The sequence below is a fragment of the Antechinus flavipes genome, chromosome 5 (genome assembly GCF_016432865.1).
Source record: "Antechinus flavipes isolate AdamAnt ecotype Samford, QLD, Australia chromosome 5, AdamAnt_v2, whole genome shotgun sequence".
Classification (NCBI taxonomy): Eukaryota; Metazoa; Chordata; class Mammalia; order Dasyuromorphia; family Dasyuridae; genus Antechinus; species Antechinus flavipes.
This window is the reverse complement of record NC_067402.1, coordinates 228609688-228635463: the sequence shown is the minus strand read 5'-3', so window position 1 is coordinate 228635463 and position 25776 is coordinate 228609688. Positions and strand designations below refer to the sequence as shown.

General features: G+C 43.2%; 1 protein-coding gene across 4 annotated transcripts in view; it reads right to left on the bottom strand.

Moving 5' to 3' along the window:
• Window positions 1-163: 163 nt before the first annotated feature.
• FMNL3 (formin like 3) overlaps window positions 164-25776 on the bottom strand; it is an 82240-nt gene continuing 56627 nt past the window's right edge. The window contains exons 5-27 of one of the 4 annotated variants that reach the window (XM_051963078.1): window positions 19226-19309; window positions 17102-17257; window positions 15132-15240; window positions 14714-14790; window positions 14317-14410; window positions 13764-13838; window positions 12505-12615; window positions 10423-10569; window positions 9822-9923; window positions 8899-9172; window positions 8426-8494; window positions 7965-8089; window positions 7562-7764; window positions 6964-7198; window positions 6755-6823; window positions 6583-6663; window positions 6304-6433; window positions 3952-4112; window positions 3302-3403; window positions 2893-2985; window positions 2269-2392; window positions 1965-2082; window positions 164-1338 (exon numbers count right to left, since the gene is read on the bottom strand). In XM_051963078.1, coding sequence (XP_051819038.1) covers window positions 1991-2082; window positions 2269-2392; window positions 2893-2985; window positions 3302-3403; window positions 3952-4112; window positions 6304-6433; window positions 6583-6663; window positions 6755-6823; window positions 6964-7198; window positions 7562-7764; window positions 7965-8089; window positions 8426-8494; window positions 8899-9172; window positions 9822-9923; window positions 10423-10569; window positions 12505-12615; window positions 13764-13838; window positions 14317-14410; window positions 14714-14790; window positions 15132-15240; window positions 17102-17257; window positions 19226-19309 — 2713 coding nt within the window. In that variant the 3' untranslated portion in view covers window positions 164-1338; window positions 1965-1990. Of the gene's footprint in view, window positions 1339-1964; window positions 2083-2268; window positions 2393-2892; window positions 2986-3301; window positions 3404-3951; window positions 4113-6303; window positions 6434-6582; window positions 6664-6754; window positions 6824-6963; window positions 7199-7561; window positions 7765-7964; window positions 8090-8425; window positions 8495-8898; window positions 9173-9821; window positions 9924-10422; window positions 10573-12504; window positions 12616-13763; window positions 13839-14316; window positions 14411-14713; window positions 14791-15131; window positions 15241-17101; window positions 17258-19225; window positions 19310-25776 lie in introns of all 4 variants that reach the window. The other 3 variants (XM_051963077.1, XM_051963079.1, XM_051963081.1) reach the window with 3 other exon arrangements.

Genomic DNA, 25776 nt, shown 5'->3' with positions numbered 1-25776 from the left:
AATCTAGGGGTACTGCCCCATGGGTCAACCCATGATCATGAGAGGAAAGAATTCAGACATACAGTGCTGCTCTAAGCATTTGTTGGCATTTGGGAAGCAAAAAGATATATATATATATATATATATATATATATATATACACACACACACACAGACTCTCAAGACAAGTAGGGATGAGATGTTTTCCATATGCAAAACAGGATGGATAACGTACATTCTCAGAGATACTTGGCTCAAATAGAAAGCCCTACCCTAGCAAAGCTGTACATGGGCTTTTCTGTTTTGTTTTTTTCCCTTGATACTTGCTTCCGGAGGCAGTATGGCAAGTCCTCTGTCTGACTTTACTGGCTATGTGACTTCTTGGGGCATCGTGCCACTCGCAAGACTAATTTTAAGTTGCAGAACAGGTACTTTCTTGAATTAGCACTAGAAAATCACAGGTGTGGTCCATTTCAATGCTTATTAGCCGGCTGTTGTAGATGCCCCCTCTTTACCTTCAACAAGAAAGGCAATTCCAATTATTTTCTCCTTCCCCAGCTCTGCCCTTAGTCTCCACTCAAAAGACCAGATTTGGACAAACTAGAAAAGTTTTCCTCCACCATCAATACTGATGAGCCCAGGAGTTGGCCTAACAACCCACCCTGAAGTAGGGCAGGGCTCCAGTTGCTGGAGGAATAAGGAATGTTATTCTCAGTCCCAGTGCTCTGGCAGCCATCTATATCCAAGGGTCTAGAAGAAAATAATTCCTTTAGGACTTTTCTCCTTATTAGCACATACTTTGGGTCTTGCTTCTGCTCTCCTACAATCAGAATCTAGTGGCTACCCTTGTTCCTTTTTCAGGTTCTTTAGGTTGAGGTCTAAGGCCCTGGGGCCTGAGCTCTCAGGAAGTGCTAAAGCTGACATCTCCACCCTGATCCTGCTAAAGGTTGTGTCCACTCTTAACAGGCTGAGGTGCCTTGAAGGGATTAAGAGGATCCTAACAAGGCAGGTGGTGAGAGGCCTTAAGAACAAAGTGCAGTAAAAGACAACACATGGGTGCTGGGTGAGTTCTCAACCTGGGGAATCTGATTCCCACAGGGAGGATGACCACTGTCTCCCCTCTGAACCAGAAGCTGATAGGAAGCCAGTCTCAAGGCCTGGGTTGGGAACAGGAAGTGAGGGGATAAATGTGGCAGTCCCAGCTTGGGAGCCACTGCCAGTTCCAAAGCTCCGGATCAAACCCCTTCAACTTGCAGAGACGAGCTTGAGGGCCTGAAGTGCTTCCTTCTCCATGGTTAGTGCCTCAGTGGAGACCTGGGGCTCGGACGAGGGCATAGCTCCAGGCCCAGTGGTGCAGGCCTGTGGATGGAGAGAATTTTACAAAGTAGGTCATCACAAAAGTATACATTTGGTCCCCTACTCCCCTGAAAACAAGTCATCTTACTAAGTAGCTCAGGACAGATCATGGTTAAGTTGGAGGAAAGAAGTAGCATTATAAGTACCAAAAAGGCTAGTGAAAATTTTTATGGTTAAAGGACAGTGGAACCAGGGAGGATGAGAGAGTAATTAAGAGGCAAATTCAGCAAGGAAATCCCAGGCACAGAATAGACATCAGAGAACAGGACAAGAAGGCATCTATTCTCCTACTCAGAAAGAAGCTATTTGTTAAGCCATAGGTCCTTATTTATTCCCCTACCCCACAACACAAGGGTTGCCTTTGGCCACTAAGCCCTTCAGCCTCACCTGTCAAAAAGATTCTATGGTTCCAAAGCCCCAGTATCTGAATTCAAGATACTTTTTTCTCATGATTATTTCAAAGGAGCCATAACAATCACCCATGGGGCCCAAACCTAAGGAAGCATGACATGCAAGGACAGAGTGACTGACTGTAATGGCTGGGTACTAACAGGGAATAAACCTGAGTCATGCAGCAGACATCTCCAGGGGAGGACCATGCAGAGATGGGCAGCTCAGGTGCCCAGTACCTGTCAGGGGCTCCCAGCCTTGGGGGCTAACAGTTTGACTCATCATGATGGGCTGCATCGCAGAAGAAGCGTGAGCCCCGCTTGGCAGTACGGGCTGTGAAGGGGACACTCTTCAGCACTGTAGCCACCAGGAAAGAGAGACACTGGTCAGACTCCACATGAAGGAGAATGTGGGCAATGGGCACAAGAAGGACTGCACTTCGGTCAACTCAGCATAGCACAGTACATTTTGGTGCTAGCTCGTGTAGTTCTGGGCTCTCTGTAGAGCCCAGGGCAGGAGACCTTCAACAGAAAGGCATCTCACCTGTGATGATATCTTCTATGGTGCCATCCTTGCCCTCATAGACAGGCCGGTGCTCCTTGGCCTGGCGCCGCCGAAGTTCTGCGATCAGTTCTTGCTGCTGCCACTTGTTCCGCTGAGAGGGAGTCTGAGAGAAGAAATGTAAGGAAACGCATTATAATCATCACCCTGATCTGGCCTAAGGCCCTAAGAAGTAGCCAGAACTCCTTTTTGTAATAAGACTCTGCTCCCGTATCCACCACAAAGCTCAAGAACCCACTTGGCTCCTTGTCCTTTGTCTAGTCCAAGCATGTGTATTACTTAACCCAGTTCATTCCCCCCACCCCAAAAATATCCAAATACTGATTTATTATTATAGGAGTTATATACCTATTTTATATACCTATGTATCCAGAATCACATGAAAATTTCTTGGGCAAAAAGAGGTTGAGAATGGAAGAGGTTTAAGAAGTCCTGACCTAGATTACCTGAGGGCTCACTCTGCCCTTCTTGTCTTAGCCAAACAACTTTATTTTCCTTGCCTCTTGGCTTTCTATCCCACAGCTTCTGATACTCTATCCCTCACATCCTCCCTTAAACAACCCCCCTCCCCCCATAAACACACACACACTGCTCTGCCCCACCCACCTTGGCATCCAGTTTCTTAGCCTCCTGAGCCAGCAGCTTCTCCCGCATTACCTCTTCCTGCTTTTTTCGTGCTTCATTTTCCTGCTCTGCTTCCTGGGAACCAATGTGATTGAGGTATAGGGGTGAGGGGAGCTGAAATAGGGAAGGCTGGGGTGGAGGCTGCTGGGGATGATGGCTGGACCATATTAACCCCAGGTGGCCACCCACTAAGGGGTATTTCCTGCCCCAAACAATTACAGGAAGGGCTTGGGTCCCGGCCCTACCCACCACTCCCTAAGCCAAGGGGCCTTTCCACAGTATGGAACTTCCATCTCTACTCCACTGAGGAAGCAAGAGCTAGAGCTGAAACAGCATTCCTGTTTCTTACGCTAGGACTTCCCCTTCACTAATGCACCTTTTTCCTCCGTACCTTGTAAGAGCGGATAAACCGAACAAATACTGGAAAGAATACAGAAGGAGGAGTTGTCTTGGGGCTTTCACCAAAGTAACGTACAACGGTATTGTAAGCCTCCTGAATAAAGGAAGATAAAAGGCGGTTAGCACAGAGCAGACGGCAAGGAGGCCAACTCAAATACAGGAGAACCAAGATCAACACATGGAAAGCAATATACTCTCACCCACTGAGTTACAGTGGAGCAGAGAAATGCCATTAGGCAGCTAGGTGGCGAAGTGCAGAGAGCACTGGGCTGCAAATCAGAATTTGACCCAAGTTCAAATCTGGCATCAGACACTTACTAGCTCGGGTGACTCTGGGCAACTTATTTATTTGCTTTGTTTCCTCATCTGCAAAATGGAGATAAATAGGACTTCCCTCCCAGGGATACTTTGTAGTTTTGTGTCTGCCCTTCAAGAACCGGTCTTAAATAGCACACTTTATGGAATTCCACCCTGGACTGCCATCAGCCCCACCACCACCAAAATAAAAGGAAAAAAGTACACAAATGTTTATTAAATGCTTTTTGATGATGATGATGATGATAATGAAACTCATCAGGAGCTAAATTGAGAAATGAACATTTCTCCCCTCCACCATCTTCTTTTCCTTGTCCAGGGCCCTACCTCTGCTGTCCTGGCATCTCGTTGAAGCTTGTCCAACTTGCCCTCATTAGCACTGAGGAAGTTGCGGAGGACACTGTTGTCATGAAGGCTACATTCTCGCCGGATTAGCTCCATTCCTCGGCCCAGCTCCTTTACATCCAGCAACACATTCTCCAAGGAAACTATGGACACCAGAGTCCCAAGTTGAGGACATACATCAGATTCAGCATTTCTCCCTCCTTGCCCAACCCATTTCACCTAAAGGAAAAAGCTATCTTTAAACAAAATTTGTTCTGCCTTCTTTCACTTTCTGTAACTTTCTGTCCTCTGCAATTTCACCATACCTGCCAAACTCAATGGCCTTTTCTCAGTTTTCACCCTTCCTAACTTCTCTGCAACCCTGTATACTGCTCCTTCCTTCACACTCTCTCTCTTTTCTGAGTTTTTATGACACTGCTCTTTCTAGATTCTCCTCCTATCTGTTCAACCATTCCCCTGAGGTTCTTTTGCCGATTCATCACCTGTATCTCATACCTAATAAGTGTGCCCAAGAATCTGTCTGTCTCCTCTCTTTCTTTATGCTCTCCACTCATTGACCTCAGCAGCTTCTCTGGATTTAAACGTCATCTACATGCAGTCTCCCTCCTGATTTCTAGCTTCTAGCTCTTTCTCCTAATCTATCCCAGAAGCCTCCTATACCATGCACTTCCCCTCATACTGCCTGCAAAATGATTTTTCTTGAGCACAGCTCTGACTGACCATGTGATTCATTATAGGAGCTCCCTATTGTCTACAGAATCAAATATAAAACATCTGGCATTTCAAGGCCTTCACAACCTAGCCCAAAGCCTCCAAAGCTTAATTGCATATCAGCCCCAGCCCCATCCCCATCCTCAATGCAGCCCAATTCTCCTCCTTGCTGTTCCATCCACATACCTTTATTGGGAGAGCACAAGTCTAGAATACCTCCTTCCCATCACCTACTTACTCCCTAAAGAATTCCTCACCTCTCCCTATTATAGGATTCTTCCCAGGTCCAAACTACTTCCCCCAAATTTTTTATTTATATTATTTATTTGGTACATATGCTGTATATATTTCTCTCTCTCTCAAATACACACAGTGTACCAATAGAATGTAAGCTTCTGTGGGCAGAAACTTCATTTCTGAATCTGAAATCCCCAGTACCTAGCATCTAGTAGATTGCTAGATAAATGCTTTCAGATGAATACTATTCTTGCAATTAGACAGAGAGATATAGGCTAGAGGAAAGAATACATTGGTAGATTCAGAACTGATTCCAAAAGCAACATTTTTAATAATGTTTCGAGTAAAGACAAAGATGGCATTGCTTATCTGCCGACGAAACTGACTTGGGAAGGACAAGTAATATGAGATGAAGTCAGGACCCAAAAAGAGATCAGTGAGACCTAGAATACTGGACCAAAACAAATAAGGTAAAATATAATAGTCATAAATTATGGATTTAATTGGTTTGGATTTTTTTTAAATCAAGTTTAAAAAACAAGGAGAAATGTTTTTAAATGGATTGACCACAAAACTCAAAAATGAATCAATTGAGATCAAACAGCCCTTGAAAAAGTCCCAGTACTCAGGCTACATTAAAAGAAGAATGTCCAGAAGAGATCAGTCTGTATCTTGAAAACTTATGGAATGTCTGGAGAACTGTACTTTATTAAAGAACACCACCAGCAAATTAGAGAGCATCCAAAAGTATCTAATTAGCTCGATGATGGGAATGAGAAAATGCCATATAGCAAGAAATAATATGGGCAGTGACCTTATATCTATTCTACAATCTGAAAGAAGACTGCTTCTGAGGAAAGAATAGGGTCATATCCTCAAAGATTTAGATCTATTTTCCAAGAGTCAAGAGATTAAATTAAGAGATTCAGGGTTACCCAGATGAGAAGTTGAAAAAGTAGGCCTGCAGACTCTAACCCTCAGACTCTCAAAGTCCAAGTCCATCTGAGCATCAGGCAAGGAAAGACAGTTTTTAAAAATACCTTTCATTTAGAACACCACCTTTCTAAACACCTTTCTAAAGCATTTTCACATACATCATTAGAAAAACAAACTCTCAATCTACAACCTAAGCAAGAAGTAAAAAGGCCCCCCATTCCACAAAGCTAGAAAGGGCTAGGCCAGGGGCCCTGTTCCTGGAAGAAGGTCCTCCTCAGCAGTTCCAGCCATGGCCCCCCTCAGAAAACTTTTAAGTAGTCAAAAGGAAAAGAAAATAGAACAAAGGACCTACAAATGCCCCTGCTGCCCCTCCTCTTTGCTTCCTTGGATCGTCCTGGGGCTGAAACAGTAGGGAAGATGTCACAGAGCTTGGGGAACCTTGGATCTCACCTGCTGCAGCCTTCTCCACAAAGTGCAGCTCATGCCAGAAGCCAGCCAATTCTGGATACTTCTCTTTCACAGTTAATGCAATGAAGTGTAGCAAAGTCAGCTTCCGATCAGTAGATTTGGTATCCAATAGCTATAGGTGAAAATGACACAGGGTCGAGCATGACTTGCTGAGCACAGGCAGGGACATAGACTTCCTCTGCATGTTGGCTAATCAAAGAATCCCCAACCTTCCTATCATGTATCCCCTGGAGGATCCACCCACTCTAGCCCCATCTTTACCAGGTCCAGGCTCTGCAGCTTGAAGCCATACACTGCACCCCTTTTGCTGCTGTTCATGTAGTTCCCCAGAGCAAGGATTATCTGCCAAGAAACCACAGAGAGGAGATGGGAAAGCCCTGCTCAAGCAGGCCGCCTTCTCCTTGACCTAGAGCCCTGCCTTGCCTCAGCCTACCTCAAGCATCTGCTTCAGCCTCTGAGAAGACTTGACAGAGGCAGACGCTGCGATGATGGCATTGAGTTGCTGGAAGGAAGGACAAAGAAGCTAAGTTAATTACAAGGCTGGAGGTCCAAGGAGGCTGGATGGAATGACTAAGTGGACAGGCAGCCCGGGACACTCTCGTATGCTGAGTTGGGGTGAGAGCTAAGGGAGGAGGTGGGTACCGGAGTGAGCATCTGTAGATTGTCCTGGAAGTTGCCTAGGAAGGCCATGCCGGCCATGCGCTGAGTCAGTCGCTCCACTTTGCTGAAGAGCAGCATGAAACGGTCCTCTGCTGCCAGCTCCTCCAGGGGCTGCCGCTCCCGCTCATACTGCCGCAAGAGCTTTACTTCGGCCTCCGTTGGCAGGAACCGCATAAGACACTCCACAAAGTCCACCGGCAGTGTCTGCAGGTCAAACCTGATGCCACAGAAGAGAAGTCAGTCTCAGGTCCCTTGGATCTGTCCACCATTTTCACCTCCTTCTCCTGTAGAACTTCCATCTGTCCCACCCCTTGTTCCCAGCACTCTTTCCTAATCCTCAGGAAGAGGACGGTGAGCTATAACTCTGGAATGGGGATCATTAAGGACCAAGGGCTGCTGTTCCCAAAGCAGCCTCTCTGGGAAGCAGTGAAAATGCCCACAGAGCAAGCAGAGATGGGCTTCCTGGCATCCTGGCCTTGCTCTGACCTGCCCTAACTTAGATGGGATGTGGAGGATGTGGCAAGTCCCAAGTCCCCAGAGAGAAGGAAAAGAGAAGAAACAAGGCAGCATGGTGGCCTACATATGGATTGCCCGGCAGATTTCCTCAGCTGAGCGGCCAGCCTTTCGCAGAGTTATAGCCAGGTTCTTGGCTCGGTTGGCCTCCAGCAAGGTAACCTTGCTAGCTGCCTTTTGCGATGTTTTGTTCTTGGAGCAGACAAGATCAAGAGCAGGACCCTGTGCCTTCGTCTTGAACAGTTCCTCAAACTTATCCAGATCCAGATCCTGATGGAAACAAGGGAGATGCTATTTCCCCAAGCTGGCTGGCTATCCTGGCCCCACCACTGCCCTCCCAGTTTTAACACAGCTTTGGGCCTTCAGGAATCAGTCCTGATTAACTCCCAGACTGATGAGCTGGATGGATGAATGGGATTAGCTGAGGCAAGGTTAGTAGTTTGGGCCCCTGAACCCAAGCTTCCTCTCACTTCTAGGATCTTCTCATCATCAAGTTCACTGAAGACAGTGCCACTGATCTGGTTGGGCTTCAGTGCTGTCCAATTAAACACAGGCAGACGGAACTTGGTCTTGATTGGTTTCTTGATACGGATAGCTGGAATGGATGAGAAGTGGTGAAAACCAATGGAGAAATTTAGAGGTATGATTAGAGACAACAGCTAAATGGCTCAGTAATCAATTCCTGACTCCAAGAAATGCCAAGTCCAAATATGGCCTCAGACACCAAATAGTTGGGTGATCTTGGACAAGTCATTTAACCTGTGTCTACCTTAAGCCACCCTAGGATCTTGGCCAAAAAAAGACTGGGCAGTATGGTCCCCGGGGGGTCAGAGAGTACTGGACACACCCTTTTGCTGTTGCCGTCCAATTCAAGCCAATGAAGCCTCTCTGCTCACCTGATTCCCCACCTCAATCTTGATGGTTCTTTTACCTGACAGGCCCACAGTCAGGACCACTGAGGGAGCTGCTCCAGGGAGAGGCGGGGCAGGAGGACATTTTTCTAAGGGAAGAAAGGAAGAAAGACAGAACAATGGGGGAAATGCCTTTATGTCCTTCCTAGCTCCAGACTAAGCCTGTGATGAGGGCCCACAACTATTTTTTGAAATTTCTACATAAAGACTAACATTCTACTGACTTGCACTGAGAAAATGTGGACCTTTTTCCTTGTCTCAAGTTTAAATTCTCCCTTCCCTCTTTTTCTGCCCATGAAGACAAGAGTGTGTGTAACAGATTGACCTTGAAGACCACTGCATTAATCCCCTCAGCTATTTGGCTTCTGGTTCTTCACCATTTACTCAAAGCTCTATTCTATAACCCGTTCACCATTTTGTTTCCTCATCCCTGACTCTATCATAGGTACCCTTCTAAACCATGGCACTCACTGCATTCCAAGAACATGGTTACCTGGCAGGGGGGGTGCCGGAGGTGGGAGGGGCGGAGCTGGTGGTGGAGCCAGGGGCAGTGTCTCTTCCGGGGGTGAAGGTGGGGCTACTAGGTCAAGGTCTGATGGGAACACACTCTCACTGAGTTCAGTAGGGCCCACTCTGGTGAAATCACCCATCGATTCCAAGGCCTGAGAATGTGGATCCAGGTGGCACCTATGCTGAAAGGCTTCCTCCTTCTCCTTGATAAGCCTCCTAAGCGTGTGTACCTGATGATTTGTGTTTTCATAGGTCTCCTGCACAGAGTTAATGAGGTGGGAGAAGTAGAGCACAGAGTAGGTACAATTTGCCTCTGGGACCTGCATTAGGGCAAGGGATACCCCAGTTCAGGGATTTTCTACCTCAGCGCTTCTTACTCAGTCTCTATCAGAGTCCCCAAAGGAGTAAAACTTCAGAAATGGAAACAGAAAAGGCCTACAGCAGAGTAAAGGAGGCAACATGAATCAAAAAATAAACATTACATGAGAGTGGAGTTGATTTTAAATGAATCAGCATAAACAAGGCAGTAGAACAGAAGAGATTCTTTTTAAAAATGGAATGGCAAGGCCACCTCCATCTACAACACCAGGACTCTGTGGCATCTATTACCCCCAGCTCAAACAGCTCTTGGTAATTTGGGGAATGAGGTAATAGTGTGGTCCTAGGTTGGAATCAGACAATTTGGTAATTAGATTTTAATCCTACTTCTACACCTGACTCATCATGGGACAGAGTCACACAGTGATCCACCCTGGGCCTTGACTTCCAACAGGAGAGTGGTTTTCTCTCCCTAGGGGAAAAAAAGAAATAAAAGGATTCAAAAGCTCTTTAGAAGTAGAAATGTTACCAATATGCAAAAGGATTCCTGGGGTCCTTCTGATAATCCTCTACATTAACCCCCAATACCTTGATGTTCTCTAGCTCCTTCTCCCGCTGTAGCAGCTGCTTCTCTAGCTCTGCCACACGCATCATGTTTTCATTTTCAAGATCTAGCAACTTTTCTGATAACTAAAAGAGAAAAAAAAAATAGGAGACCCAACTGACTACTGTAGCTTTAGGGATTCAAAGGAACATGAATCAAAAAATAATAGCCAGGGCCTCTCTCATTCCCAAGCTAAAATTGAATCTGTCACTCAGTGCCAAGGGCTGTTCATTCTTCCAAAACACAAGCACGGGAGAAGTCTCTACAGGACTTCAGTCCTTGGGCCAACAGTCTTGACACAACTGTGTGTGATCTTGGCCTGGTGAGAAATGAACAGCCTCACAGGCCCAAGGGCTGGTTCATTTTCAGCACCAAAATCATCTGTTGTGGTCTAACACAACTCCAGGAAGTGAAGCTCAGTCTCAGTTTTTTCTTGTGTAGAGGACTTCTGACAGAGACCAGACTATTCCCAGAGCTACCCCCAGGACTTTGGTTTCATTCAATGATGATTGTGTTTTTACTCCAAAACTACCAAGATCCAATTCCTCCGCTTTGTCTCAAGCAGCCAAAGGAGCCAGCACCTACTTGGGAAATGTGCTCCTCCAGCTCTTCCACCTTCTCCAGCGCCACATTCTTGGTTTCTGCATCCTCGAGCAGTCCACCAACGTCAAATACATTATCTAGGTACGCCTGAATCTGCACTTGCAACTTCTCACTCTCTGTATGCCTTGACTTCTGGGAAAAAAAAAAACAGGAAATATGGAAGATACAGTTAGACCCAGAGTTGAAGTGTGACAACAAAGTCCTGAAGTTGTCCTAAATGGAATAATAGAGGTTTGGAATAGAGGGAAGAGAAGGGAATGACTACTACTAGTCCTGGCTGGATGTCAAGGAATCCTCCTTATCAAGAAGGATCAGGAGTTAGAAAAGGCCATAAGACTTGGCAATTAAGAGGTTAACACATGTTAACTTTAGAGAGTTTCAGTTAAGAGATGGAGTTGGAAGCCAAATTTCAGATTATTTAGAAGAAAGTGAGAGGAAAGGAAAAGGAAGCAATGAGAGTAGACACCCTCTTCAAAAAGGTGGGGTGAGAAAAGAGGAAATATAGGGACAACAGCTTATGGAGATAGTGTTTTTAAGAATGGGGGAGCCTTGGATATATTTGTAGACAGCAAGGAAGAAACTAGTCAATAGGGAGAAAGTGAACATTACAGAAAGGGGTATGGTTGTGGAAGCTATCTTCTGGAAAAGACTCGAAGGGATAGAATCAAGGGCAGATGCAGAAGGGTTTATTTTGTTGAGAAGTTCCACCTGTTAATCAGAAACTAGAGTAAAGAAAATAGTACAGATGGATGGCAAGGCATTGTGAGGTGAGCACATGGCAAATGGCTTCAATTTTTTCTACAAAGTATTTTTTCTACAAAGATTTCTATAAAATCTACAAATTTTTCTACAAGTAATGATTTTACTTGACAAGAACTGGAAGGGGGGAGGTGTGGGAAGTTTGCTCCTTGAATCTGATATTCCCTGTTGGAAACTCTGTTGGGAACATATTAGTTAGCTACCCTTCATTCTTGGAAGACTCTGCCCCAGGAACTTCACCTCTAAGTGTCTGTGGCTTCTTTCTAGACTTGGCTCCAATGCTATTTCTGCAGACCCTTACCAGTCTCCCCAGATGTAGTGCCTTCTTCTCTCTGATTACCTCCTTTCTATGCTGAGGATCTCTAGTTCATACCTCTTTATTTTCATGCTGTCTCCCTCATGTCCTGATGAGGACTATTTTTTCTTTTGTGCTTGTACTTGATAGCACATAAGTAGAAGTAAAATAAGGTGTGGTAAAATATAAGCATCAATAGAAAAATGGAGCAGTAGAAGAATTAACTGAATGGGGACAAGAGTTTGTGTAAGAACACAGACGGCCTGGAGAAGTCCAGAAGGTCAAAAAAGGGTGGAGGGATTAGAGGTCACCATGGTAAATAGGATTAGGCAGAATAAGGTCTAGGCAGAAAAGGAGTAAGAAATGGGGAAAAAAAAAAAAAAAAAAAAAAGGAAGCTGATAGGTAGCAGCTACCAGGATCTTTAGTGGGTGATTAATTTGGAGCAGTTGGTGAATGATGGCAGTAGAAAAGCAACAGGGAACAAGAAATTTCATAATTCTTCCTTTGGGGGTCATGTTAGGGACTATGAGAAGAAGATGCATCCAGTACTTGAAAAAATGGCCAGTTAGGCCATGGGGGAAGGGGAAAGTAGAAGAGATAATCAGGTCTCTGTGAATGCTGGAAGACAGGAGGAGCAAGAGCAGAAGAGAAGAAGAAGAATTTGCTAATTAGGAAAGGCCTCATAAAATCTGGTTATCAAGCACTCATTTCCCAGGGATTATGGTAAACATCAAAAGAGATGATGATTGTAAAGCACTTAGCTCAGTACTCTGTACATGGCAAAGTTAAATGCTCATTTCCTTCCTTCTCCATCCCTTAAAAGGTCAGACTGAAGAACTATTTGAGTGAAGAATCTTTTATAGCAAATTAATGCAAAGCCTCAAGCTATAATAAGGGTTAATCAAAGAACTGGAATGCATCCTGAAAACTAAGTATCTCGTAAGAGAAGCAATGGGAAGAAGACTGGCTGGGAAAGATGTTTTAGAGTAGGGTTAGGGTTAAGGCTCACCTGCAGGAACTCTTCCAGTCCAAGTTTGGTGAATTCATATTGAAGATGGACTCGGAAATTCATATCTTCCACCGAATGTACCACAATGTTGATGAACTGCATGCAGGCCACCTGGAGAAGGGGGAAAAGAAACCAAGCAAGGAAAAAACTCAGAGAAACAAAGCAGTGAGGAGAGAATCCAGGAAGCAGAGGAGGCAGCACATAATTATTTTATCATTCATGTTAATTTAGTTTTAACATGTTCTAATCACAGAGACCATTTTTCCTCATCTGTGTAAATAAAATCCCAGGATTGTGAGAACCAAAAGAGATAATGTTTGCAAAGCACTTTACAGTGTTTAGAAAACCAAATAAATGCCAGCTGTCATTATCACCATCAGAATGGAAATACCCTGGTCACGTGACAGGTATCCACTAAGAGCCACTGTACTGCTTTCTTCAAGAAGGAATGTAATGTGACCAAGTCCAAACTCTCCTCAATCATTTTATCAAGGAAAGCTTCCCGGAGACAAGAGATGCAGAAAAGGAGACTCAAGGGATGGGCAGGGGTTATAAAGCAGAAAAGATTCGTTCAAGTTAAGTAAAAGGAAAACTAGTGAGGGAGGACTTGAGAAACAGAATACTGAGGAATACTGATGGGATTAGTAGGCTTAAAGAATGAAAGAAAGGATGTGAGGAGGATAGAAGGTCAAAACTGTGGAGAAGGTAACTACACCAATATCAGTTAACTTCAAAGGAGGAGCAGTTGGTGAGTGATAGCAGCAGAAAAACAGGGAACAAGAAGTTTCATAATTGTTCCTCTGGGGGTCATCGAGTTTGGAACTATGAGAGAAGATGTAACCAGTACTGGGAAAAATGGCCAGGTAGGCCATGGGGCCTTGAAATGGGGCCCAAATACTCTCAATTATTATGGGAATTTGGGTCAGGGAATATAAATGAATGAGAAGGAAAGACGGAATCTAACTCTGATGAGATCAATATCACAGAGGACAAGGTTGCCAAAAAATAGGAAGAGACAAAGCTGGGAGAGTTCAGCCATGTTATCCTCAGGATTTTGAAAGTATAATGGAGTAGGCAATCTGCAAGTACCCACTGAGGTCAAATTGTGTTAAGGGCTAATCTAAGGAATTTATGAAATTGAAGAATTTATGAAAATATTAGTCTCACCCTTTCCAAATGTTTATGGACCTATAGGAATATGCTATGTACACATCTCCCTAAAAAACCTGGCTCTGCCTGACCCAAATTCAGGTCCTCACCATAAAGTCGATATTGCTGTCCTCATTCCGGAAGTATTCCATCAACTTTTCAAATCGGTAGAGCTCTTTGCATACCTGCATGGAACAAACACAGCTTCATCACACAGCACCACTGATGCACCCAAGCACTAGTTACCTAGTTAAGGGAAACTGGCCCCAGAAACACTGACTGAAAGGGATTCTCTCTGAAATGGGCAATTCTGAGAGGAAAGAGTTTAGGTGATATAAAAGAAAACTGGATCAGGAAACCTGAAGTCAAAATGTTGGCTCTCTTACTTCATCTTCCCTGGACATACATGCTTTGATCTAGCTGTTCCAGGGCAGCTCAGGTCATCTGGTCATGAGCTTTTCTGGCAAGGCCTTTCTTCCCTCTCTTCCCTACTCAAGGATAAAGTCCATTTTTGAGGTGGCAGCAGACGCTTATACAAAAACTCAAAAAAGTAAAAAAAAAAAAAAAGTCAAATTAACCCTAGACTATAAAGGGTAATGCTCAGCTAGTCTCTCACTTTCACCATCCCAGTTACTCTTCCCTCTCCCACAAGCAGAAGCTGACCTCTTTAAAGTTGTCAAAGGCAGCAAGGATGATTTCATGGCCTCCCCTCACCAAGCATACAGCAGCTAGCAGCTCCAAAACAAGGGCTTTGGTCCTGGGGACAAGAAAAAGACATGTACAGGTCCTAACTATCTCTGGACTTCTCCAACAAAGGCACATTTTAACCACTGATCATTCAGCACAGGGGAATCCAGAAATAGTGGAAAGCAGTAGGCCAGGAGGGCCAGCTTTCTCACACTAAGCTACTGTAAATTAAGGGAAAATAGACATTCCATTTTTCCCAAGCAAGAAAAAAATTGGTCTTTGGTGAGGTCTTTTATAGCCACAGAGAAGAATTCCTTGTCAGGGACAGATAGGTATATGTCTCTATAAGTTGGGGCTTGGCAAGGGCCCTCACCTGGGGTTCTTGTTGTTGAGACTGAGGGCAATCTCATTGACAGCATGAGGATGGGACATAACCAGGTTGAATCCATACTGTAGGAAAAAAGAATAGAAAGATGAACAGACCACAAAGGGAATGCTCAGCCAGCTGCAAGGTAGAAAATGATTTTTGATATTTTCTCTCCATTCTACATAAGGAAGGACATAAAGTTATAGCCAAATATAACATTTTGTTAGATAAGACAGGGTTGGTTCACTGAGCTTTGGGTGATCATACGTCTTGATACCAATACAGACCCCTTCCAAATGTCTAAGGAAAGGGGATTCAAAGAAGAATTTCAGTTTGCTAAATGCTTACCCGTTAAGGCAAAGCTGGCTTATGGCTACACGGGGTACTACAAGGTCAAGTAGGTCAGAGTTGTCTTTTTTTGTACCTGGTAGTTCATAATAGCCCTGAGGCAGAGGATACAGACATGGACATCATCCTTCTGGCTTACAAGGCGGGAGTTCTTCAGGGCCCTTCTCCCAGGAAGTGTGCTGTACCTGGGGAGGAGAGGAGGCTTTACAAAATAACAAAATTTAAAAGTTGGAGGGGACCTCAGCAACTATATAGCAGTTCAACTCACATATAAAAGGAAACCTCAAATAAAATACACCTGATCAACAAGTGCTTGTCTAGCCACTTGTCAGAAGACCACAAAGGATATATGCAGGACACCCCTTGTCCTGCCCCCTCCCCACGTATAAAGGTACTCAATTCTATTTTATAGCTTTTATAGGAAGAAGTACTTCCTGTTATCAAGCCTATCTTTGTTCCTTTGCAATTTATACCTGGTGCCCTTGGTTGTACCCTCTGGAGCCAAGTGGTGTAAGACTAATCTTTAAATATTTAATGTTGAAGCTAACATTACTAGCAGATGATGCTCCAGGAACCTCAAACTACATCAATCACAACAGGCTAATCTTCTAGAATATTTGTGAATGAGATTCTGAAGTAACTAACTCCTCTTCACTTTCCAATTTCTCCCTAACAGCTCACTATTCTAATTTCCAAACCTGGAATCTAGGCCCAGCTAGACTACCAGCTACCAGTTCACAGGACATCTTCATTTCTAAAGACTTTTTAACCAGCTATCTCTGAAGAATTAAAGTGCTGGAATTCCAAGCCAACAAGGAATAATCCTATTTTTCAATTTACTACCTTCTTACTCTCAATGACCAATTTGTTTAATCTAGTGAGATTAGCTTCCCAAGGAACCCACCATTACCACACATTCTATACAGCTTTAGGGTTTGAATCTCCTGCTTGCCACCCCATGTCTGATATCCCATGAAAAAGAGAGTTAAGCCCCAACTCGAGGTATCATCCAGGTAATTACACATCTGGCCTGTATTTTCTAGGTGTCTATACCTCCTATAAGTCCTCAGACTCAGGGCCAGAAACTCAATATCTTGCAAGGCATTCCAGAAAGGCAGCATATATAGCATCTTTCAGGGAAAGACTCAGGAAGCCTGAGGGTATAGTTGGAACAAAACAATATGGAGAGCAATCCCCCAAAAAAACAAAGGAGAGTGATATGGGCTTGAGATGGGCAGAGTCCAAAGAAAGGAGAAACAAGAAACCAAGAGAAGGAATTACTGGGCTGAAAAGGATTGAGTTGTTATACCATTCTGTCTTTAGATATGATGGTTCTTTAAAACGTCCCAGACATACATATGAGTACGTGTGTGTGTGTCTCCTTAGCAACAAGGAGCAAAGGTCAGGACAGCAGAGACCAGCATACAGGCTGAAGGGAGCAAAGATAAATGTACTTTGGAAGAAAAGCCCCTCCAAAGAGGAAGGAAAAATCAAAGGGAAGGGGAGCAGTTAAAAAAATAAGGCTGCTTGGACTCAAAGAAGCTTATGAAAAATAAAAACATCCAGAAGTCAAAACAGAGAACAGAAGGAAGAACATGTGCTAGCTAGCGGAAGAAAAACACCAGACAGAAAAAAGGCCCTGAACTCCCAAATACATGTGGAAAAGAACTAGCAGGAAAGATGACATTCTCCCAGGGTAAGAGGGGTTATAAAAGGATTTTTTAAAACAGTTTAAGGAAAGAAATTTTCCAGGGATAAAGTGAGAGGGGAAAAGATTTCCAGAAGAGGTGGGGGCACAGCCACAGGAACAAGTACTTACCCAAGACAAAACTGCTAGGCAGAACCAGGGGGACAGAGAGAGCACAAACCAGAGGACAGACTGTCAGGCAGAAGGAAAGAGAGCCGAGCCCTGGAAGCAGAGAGATGGAGAAAGAAAGGGGAAAGCCATGAGTGCTCATTGCCATCACTTTGGCTGGCTCACAGGGGAGAGGAGCAGGAGTAGGAGGAAGAAAGCAGGCTGGCACACACAGCAAGGCTGATACATACCGTAGCACAGACTGGCGGGCAGAGCGAGCAAGGCTACTGGCAAAGGGAGTGGACAAGGCACTGGGCTGCTGCTGCAGATCCTCGATGGACTTGCTCCAGGATCGCAGCTTCTCAAAAGCTCCTTCATCACTGCTTTCCAGACCCTCAAAATCAAACCTGGAGCACGGAAAGACACACCAGATACACATATGCATGCACATAGAGAAGAGGCTCAGATAAGGCTGCTGCAGATAGCTTCAATGATTTGCATCTCCTTAGCAACAAGGAGCAAAGGCCAGGACAGCAGAGAGTAGCATACAGACTGAGGGCGGCAAAGATAATTAGGACAAGGAGACAGCATTAAGGGGTACAAACAGCAGAGGTCAAATGTTGGCTCTGCTCCTCATATCCCATGGACCCTTAGGCATGTCAGCCTACCTTTCTGAGCAAATAAGAGGGGTCCATTTCTGTTCTCAATCAAAAACTATGACCCTTAGTGGGGAGTAGGAGCACCAGGGCTGACCCTGAGCCCATCCTTCTGGAAGATCTGGGAATCCACCTCTTCTGGCTGCTTCTGGCCACAAAGCATGGCAAGGCGATGAGGGCACTACATGTCCACAGAGTCAGCTCAGAACTGCTTCTCACACTTCTAGGGGAGCCAGCTCAGAGCTGCTTCTCACACTTCTAGGGATTAGAAATCCTCTAGGTAATCACAACTTATGGATGAACCTGCTTTTATGTGGGAAAGAGGACCTTGGCTGGCAATGTGGTCATCGTGAAGTGGTGTAGTGGATAGAGTGCCAGCCAAAGGACAGGAAGACCTGAGGTCAAATCCAGCCTCTGATGTTTTGTAGATGTGTGACCCTGTCTGTCTGTTTTCTCATCTGTAAAATGATCTGGAGGACATGAAGGACAAGGAGCACGAAGAGACACACCGGTATCTCTGCCAAGAGAACCTAAATGGGGTCATGAAGAGTCAGACATGACCCAAAAATGATTAAATAACAGCAACAAATGGTCACAATCTGGCCAACTTCCTCCCAACATGGAACCCAGAATCTAACTAGACAATACCAATGTTAAGCAAAAATGAAAGATTTCAAGGACTAAACATAGCAGTCTTCTAGAGATTAATGATCTGGCAGATTAGGTCTAGATTTCTCCAAATACTGACCATGACCATAGGGGGAAAGGACAGCCACTAGCCTGAGAATTGCTGACAAGTGTTTTTTTTTGGTTTGTTTGTTTTTAAAGAGTGATGCTGAAGGAATAATGTAAGAAAAACGTTGGAATATATACCCCTCCCATTGATCACACTTTTGGGGGTAGATTGAATACCAAAAAAAAGGACTCTGTGAAAAGTAAAAGCTCAGGATTAAGTTGGCAAATGAAAAACTTTAAAGGTTACAACAGCTCTCAATCTCAGTTTCCTCATTAGTAAAATGGAGGTATTACTAATACCCAACTTGTGAGATTAAATGAGATAATATATATAGCACTTTGCAAACTAAAAAGTACTATGAAAAATCCAGTTCATCATCATCTCCTCATTTTTATTAGTGTTACCAGGTATATTTTCACTTCTTGGGTGAGGTGGTCAATGCATATTCAATACTGTCTTCCATTCAGACTATGGGATTCAGATCCTTTTCTATCTGAACTATCTCTAAAAAGAATCCAGGGAGGAGGGAAAACCAAAAATTCTTCTGTCACAAAGTCTCCAGTTAGCTTCAAAGGAAAAATTCCTAATTATAAGTTTCATTTTCATCTCAGAGGTATTTCTAATCCCCTCTAAAGACTGTTCCAATGACCTCTGAAGTCAAATTGTACCTTCAATCACTTCAAGAGAAACAAAGATTGCTTACCTGTATATATGTTTACTTCTCCAAATGTATATTCTATATTCTAATTTCACAAGGAGTTTTAGGATCTCTGAATGGCTAGGAAAAAGATTCTCCAGTAATAGCATTTCTCCTCCCACTAAAAAACCCCAAAGTTAACCACAAAAACATTTCTCCATTCAGTCTACTGCTAGGCCCAGAAGTTACCTGCTTATTTAAGTCAAAGAAAGAAAGTGAGGGGCAGGTGGCAATGGCTTTACTCTCTATTTTTTTTTCTCAACCCTAACTTTCATGCTATACTCACATGACAGAACACTGTGCAAAAGACAGGTAATCGACCAACACATCCAGTCCTTTGTTCTCATCGCTCAAAAATTCTCGGACCCATCTGCAGACAGGAAATACAGACAACTCAGCATTGTTGTTCATAAAGCTGGTGTACTGTGTGGAGTAGGGAACATCAGTTGATGGGGGGAACCCTGAAACTGTCCTCTGACTTTGGTGGGGAGAAACTCTCCTTGAACTCTAAGAAAGACTTGACTCAGGAAATCAAGATAAGTTTTGGCTATTATTTTTGGCTCCAGGGTTGAGAGGATCTTGACTATTGTTACTGTGACAGTACTGTGATGGTTAGTGGCAGTGCAGAGAGTTGAGGTGTGAGAATCCCCTTTTGGTCAGCACAGGTTCAACGTGAAAGGATTCACAAACCTGAAATAGTAGACTGGCAAAAAGGAAGTTTATTGGCACTGCAGAAGTCAGCTTTGCTAGGAGACTGACTTCCTCAGTGGCAAGGTCCTGGCAGAGAGATAAGGGTCTCATTCTGTTTCTTGGTTTCATTCTGTTATCTTAGTGGGACTAGCTGTACCCTCTATTGAGCTTAAAATTAGTCCAAGACCACTTCTATTTATCTTGAACTTAAATGTTCTCATTCTACTGGAAATCTAGGCCTGGGGGCAGTAATTTCATTCAGTTGAAACTTCAATCTCAGATTTCCTATAAAACAATACAATTTTAAACTCATAATTTGCACAGGTGTCTACCAGGATCCTGTCCACTGTGAAGAGACACCCTTTTCTCAGTGTTAATACCTCTGTTTATCTCTCTGCCAGGATTTCTTTCCTAGGACCTTTATCTCTCTGCCAGAACCTTGCCACTGAGGAAGTCAGTCTCCTAGCAAAGCTGACTTCTGCAGTGCCAATAAACTTCCTTTTTGCCAGTCTACTATTTCAGGTTTGTGAATCCTTTCACGATGAACCTGTGCTGACCAAAAGGGGATTCTCACACCTCAACTCTCTGCACTGCCACTAACCATCACAGTATTGTCACAGTAACAACAGTCAAGATCCTCTCAACCCTGGAGCCATGACACTGTTCTGAAAGACTGACCTTGAAACCAGTGAAGAAATCAGCCCCTTTCCCAAAGCCCTCATACCAGGAATATCAAATTCAAAAAGAAACAGAGGCCACTAAAAGGATTCCTGCTGGGAACATACCCACTCAGAAAATCACATATTTGCATTACTTATGTTCTATTATGTTTTTATTTGTTTTGTTAAATATTTACCAATTAAATTTTAATTTGTTCAGACCAATCTCAGGTTGGGAAACCTAGACTGCTGCTTTTTCCTGGCCGGGGGAAACAAAAATAGAAAACTGAATTAAGGAATTAATTCCATTAATCATAACAATACAGAGTGATCTGTCAGGAGGAAGAAGGGGTTTCTAAAATTATGATGGTTTTTAATAGCCCAAAGCCCTTAAAAGACAACCACCTTACTAGACAACTATTTTACTAGTCCTAAGTCCTACTTAATATCCTGAAAATGGGAGAATATGTTCTTCCTATCTCTGAGCTCAGGACATAATACCTTAAAAGTTTAATTATGGCCACAAACTAATAACTTCTCATCCTACTTTTTTCAATCCTAAAATATGGCATTAAGAGACATTGAAAGACCTTGAAAGCTAAGAGCCTTAGACACACCTAAGCTGTGTGATACATCACTCCTACACAGAGGGCACATAAAGCTCTCTCATCTCTGGAGTTTTCTGTTAAATCAGAATGCATGTAACTTTCTGGCACCTCTGGCAGGACAATCTCTACCAAACTTCGGCTGGGGTGGGAGAGATAAATTTGGACACCAGGTACCATGACGCAAGCCACACCCTTCAAGCAGATCTGGCCCAGAAAGCCAGTCTTGGTGGAGATCTGGCAGTAAGCTCAGGCTGAAGCTGACACTGGAGCTGCCTCAAGTTAGCTTCCTCTCCGGGGCCGACAGGCCTCCCATTTCCTGTCTGTCTGCTCTCCAGCTCCCCACCCCCATCTCATTTCCTGTCTGAATCCACATTGCTATTTTCAGGCCCTTAAAATGTTAAGGAAAGGTTAAAGGGCACCTAAGCAAGGCAGAAATACCAGTGCACACAATAAGCAAGTAACTAAGTAAAAGCTGCTCAGAAATGTCATTTTCTGTCCCTTGTGGTGTTCTCCTAAAGGCTTAAAGTGCTCTCATGCAGCCCAACTCAGATGCTCCTCCTGTCACACTTTTAATTCACTAGGTACTGAGAACCAGCTTTCTGCTCTTCCCATCTCTGGGCTTTGTTCTCTTGTCCTACTTACTATCATATCAACCTCACACTTTCTTAACTTAAGAGATACAAAAAAGATAAGATGGAGTCACAGGTCAGACTTCTGAAATGTTAAGTCAGGAGAGAAAAGTGTGTCTTTAGACACTTCTCTGGCTATAAACCATCCCAGGCCCTATTCTTCCTAGGGACCTTCCATGGTATCTATGGTAAGATTTTGGATTTGAAGTCCAAAATTTTATTTTGCATATAACTGAGTAATCAGTTCCTTCAATTGCTTTAGTTCTAATCCTAAAATGTTCTAATGCTTGCTTGAATTTCATTTTGCCAAGTTTTTCTTAACTTCTTAGAATATTTCTTGGATTTCATCTTGGAAAATGGTTAAAAGACCAATAATTTGACATGGTATCATTAAAGAATCATGTTAGAGGATTCCAACATATATACTGACTCTCCCTCAAATACTCAGCTTCTTAACCTATTCACTTTCCATGACCTGTTCCTCCATTCCTCCTCAACTATATACAAAGATGATCATACCATTGATCATCACCCATAAATCCATCCATCACTTGTCATCACCCATAAATCTACCACCTCCAAGTAACCTCTCCCTCTGACTTCCTTTACATAGCCTACATTCTTTGTCTACCCTGGGATTTCCAATCCCTTGACCCCTCAATTCTCTCTCAGCCCATCTTCTCTGCATGCACTTTCTCTTCCTTTCCCCATCTTGACCTCATGGTGAATTTTATGTTGTCCTTCTCTTTTGAATTCTTTGCCCCCCTATCATTTCACTGATTATATCCAGAGACAGCTCAGCCCTGGATTATTCCCACTAGTTGTTACCTTTGCTCCTACATGTGCTACTGAACTATTCTGACTGGGTCCACTACAAATTTATCTTATATAGCTTCAACTGGGCCCTCACAGCTGCTAATTGTGTATATTATATAGTAATATAGTATATAATAATCCTAATATATCTCCCTTATCAACTCACTATCCCACTCTCACATTGCCACTACCGTAGTACAGGCCCTCATCACCTCACTCAATAACCAGCTGATGGATCAGTTTGTCTCAAGTCTCTCCCCACTCCAAACCAACCTCCATTCAGCTGCTAAAGTGATTGTCCTAAAAGCAGACGTCTGATCATGTCCTTATTATCCTATTCGATAAGCTTTAGTGGCTACCTATCACCTTCAGGATCAAATATAAAATCCTCTGCTTAGCATTCAAAGCACTCCATAATTTAGCTCCCTTCTATCTTTTCCAGTCTTTTTATATCTTACTCTCCACCAATTACTAGTCTATTCAGTGACCCTGGCCTCTTGGCTGTTCCATGAAGAAGCTACTCCCATCTCTTAGCATTTTCTCAGGCTATCTCCCATACCTGGAAAACTCTCTCTCTTCCACTCTTGACTACTGATTTCCCTGCTTCCTAAAATCTCATTTTCTATAGGAAACTTCCCCAACTCCTCTTAATTCTAATGCCTTTCCTCTGTTAATTATTTATAGCTTGCTTTGTATTTGATTGCATTTGTCTCCCACATTAGATCATAAACTCCTTGAAGGTAGGGATAATCTTTTATTGCTTTTTAGACCCCTGGTCTTTTGCACAATGGTACACCATGAGCACTTAATAAATGTTTACAGATTGACTAATTAATCTATCATCACAAGAATTTTCTACATTTTGAGGTTGTTTCATTTTAACTTTAATTCCTTCCTTCAGTTCTGTGAATCATCCCTGGCAGGAGGAGGATTTGCATATCAAGTGTCTATGCTCAGCCTCTTTCTTAGAGGTTTCTCTGGCCAGAACAGTGTTTCCTTCTCCCTCTCCTCCCCATCTTTCTCTTTTCCCCTCTCCTGCCTTACCCTACCCCAAGGCTATAAATATAATCATCAATATAGAGGTGATAATTAAACCCATGTGAGTGAATGAAGTCACAAAGAGAAAGAAGAGTATCAAGGCCTGAGCAGGGGTGGGAGGAGGAACACTTACAGTTAGGGGGCATTTTGTGGATGATGATAATCCAATAAAAAAGATTGAGAAGGAACAGTCAGAACAGGTAGGAAGGAAATCAAAAGAGAGCAGTATCCTGAAAAGGAGAAACAGTTACTATGTGCTGGATACTCTATTAAAATACTGAGAATACCAAAAGAAGCAAGCCAATCTTGAAAAAGCCTACTTGCTGATTTATATTCTTAAAGGAGAAGATAATATATCAAGAAGAACTGGTTAGAAAGGGGAAAGGAGTTCAAAGAATACACACACAGCTACATGATTTAGAAATGTCTGAGAATTGGGGTGACTGTCTGGTTTTGGGCTAACGTAAGACGAAATTTAACTTACAGGAGGCCAGAGTCCTAAAAGCAGAGGGTCATGGTTAGGAAAAAGGAGAAGGCTCTAACATCAGAGCCTAGTGTCCTAGAGGCTATAAGCTTATGGATCCTATGGTCCCTTCTACCTACTATCGACAAATCCTGAGTCCAGAAGACACGCAGAGAATTCACATGGGGTCAAAAGCCATTCTGCTATAGTTATAGCTATAGCTTTCTAGTTAGAAAGGTTATTAGAAAGAAGAAATAGGGGTGGGGTGAAGGGCCATAGAGCCACTTACTACTCTATGGCCTTTCCTTCTTGAGCATTTGACTGCAACAAGAATTTCATAAGAACTACAAGAAGCCCAGGAAGAACCCTGGAATCATATAAGCAGTGATAAACTACTTAATTCTCTGTGCATTTGACAGGATGATCATGGGGGGGAAGAAGAGGGCTGAAATCTGTGAAAGTATCTGCATAGGTTCCAATGATTAGCTCTAATCAGGTACATCAACATCAAACCCCTTCTCTTTTCAGTGCTTGGGTTCTTCTTCCTACCTGACATTATAAAAATTATAAATTATAAATTATAAAATTTGCCAAATTAAGATTTTAGGAAATCTAAAAGCTGTTTTCAGTATTTGATTTGACAATAAATTGGGCAGTAGCTACCAAGGACAGGAAATTCTCTGGTGACATTTCCCATTACTGCTGTAGCTCTCCAGGTGTCCTGCCTACTTCCTACCTTCCCTTGCCAAGAACTGTAGGCAAAGTCAGCCCAGACATATATGTAGTGTGGATAAATGAGTAGGTGGCTATCGGCCAACATTCAGCTTGGATAAAAGACAAAAAAGCATCACTGGGCTTTGTTCTCTTCTCTTTCCATTGCTACTCACAGGAAGTCAGGGAATACAGAACTGGCAATAGTCCTACTCTAGTCTCTCCTTGGGCCCCAAGTGTGCTTCTTCTCCCCACATATCTGAGGCTTGTTACAAATGCTAAGGATAATGAAAATGACTTTTTGGCTTTGTTGGAGGGCAAAGAAAATGAGCATCCAAAAAGGGAATGGGATGACTGTTCAGATAGGATGGTAATAATGTATAAAAGTGACAAGCAGAAAAATTTCCAAAAGAGGTGACCAGGATGATGGAGGGCCACATATGTAAGGATCTCACGAAAAAAGTGGGGATCATAAAGCCCAGGAAAAATATGGTCTGGGGGCGTATGAAACATTTTACCTGTCTGTCTTCAGCATTTTAAGAGCTATTATACAAAAAAGAGCATTAGACTTGTTCAACTTATCCCCAGAGGGAAGAACTAGTAGCTGTAACAGATAGAAGTTGCAGAGGCGCAAATTTCAGCTTAATATAATAGAAAACTTCCTAACAATTAAGAATTGTCCCAAATTGGAACCTTGGAAAGTAGGGAGCTCTCCTTTACTGAAGTTCATCAAGCAAGAGGTCCAACATCTTTTAACTAAGGATGTTATAGAGAGATTCTACTCTGGTCAATGATCTCAGATCAAATGGACCTAAATGAGACTAAGAGTTTGCTCTTGGTCTCTTTTTTATCTATTTATCTTCAGTTCTAACTGTTAACTGGATATACAGTTTTCCCAGTCTAATCTTTCCTTAGTCCTGACACAGTAAAGCTATGCACTTTTCCACTTCACTCTTACCTAACACAATCACTCTATGCATTCTCAGTATTCTCTGGTTCCCTCACCTATCTTCTTATAGACTTAAGAACACCAAACTTATGCCCCATTTCAGAGAGTTACCAGAACAGAGTTTGGAAACCAGAACCTATCCTCACTCTATATGAAGAGTCTTTCTGGGACCTGAAATTTAACCTCTCTTTAGGGGTCAAATGGGGAATCTACTTTCTCAGAATCCGAACTCCTTAGGTTGCTAGTCCCCAAATAGCAAAGAACCAATTCTAGT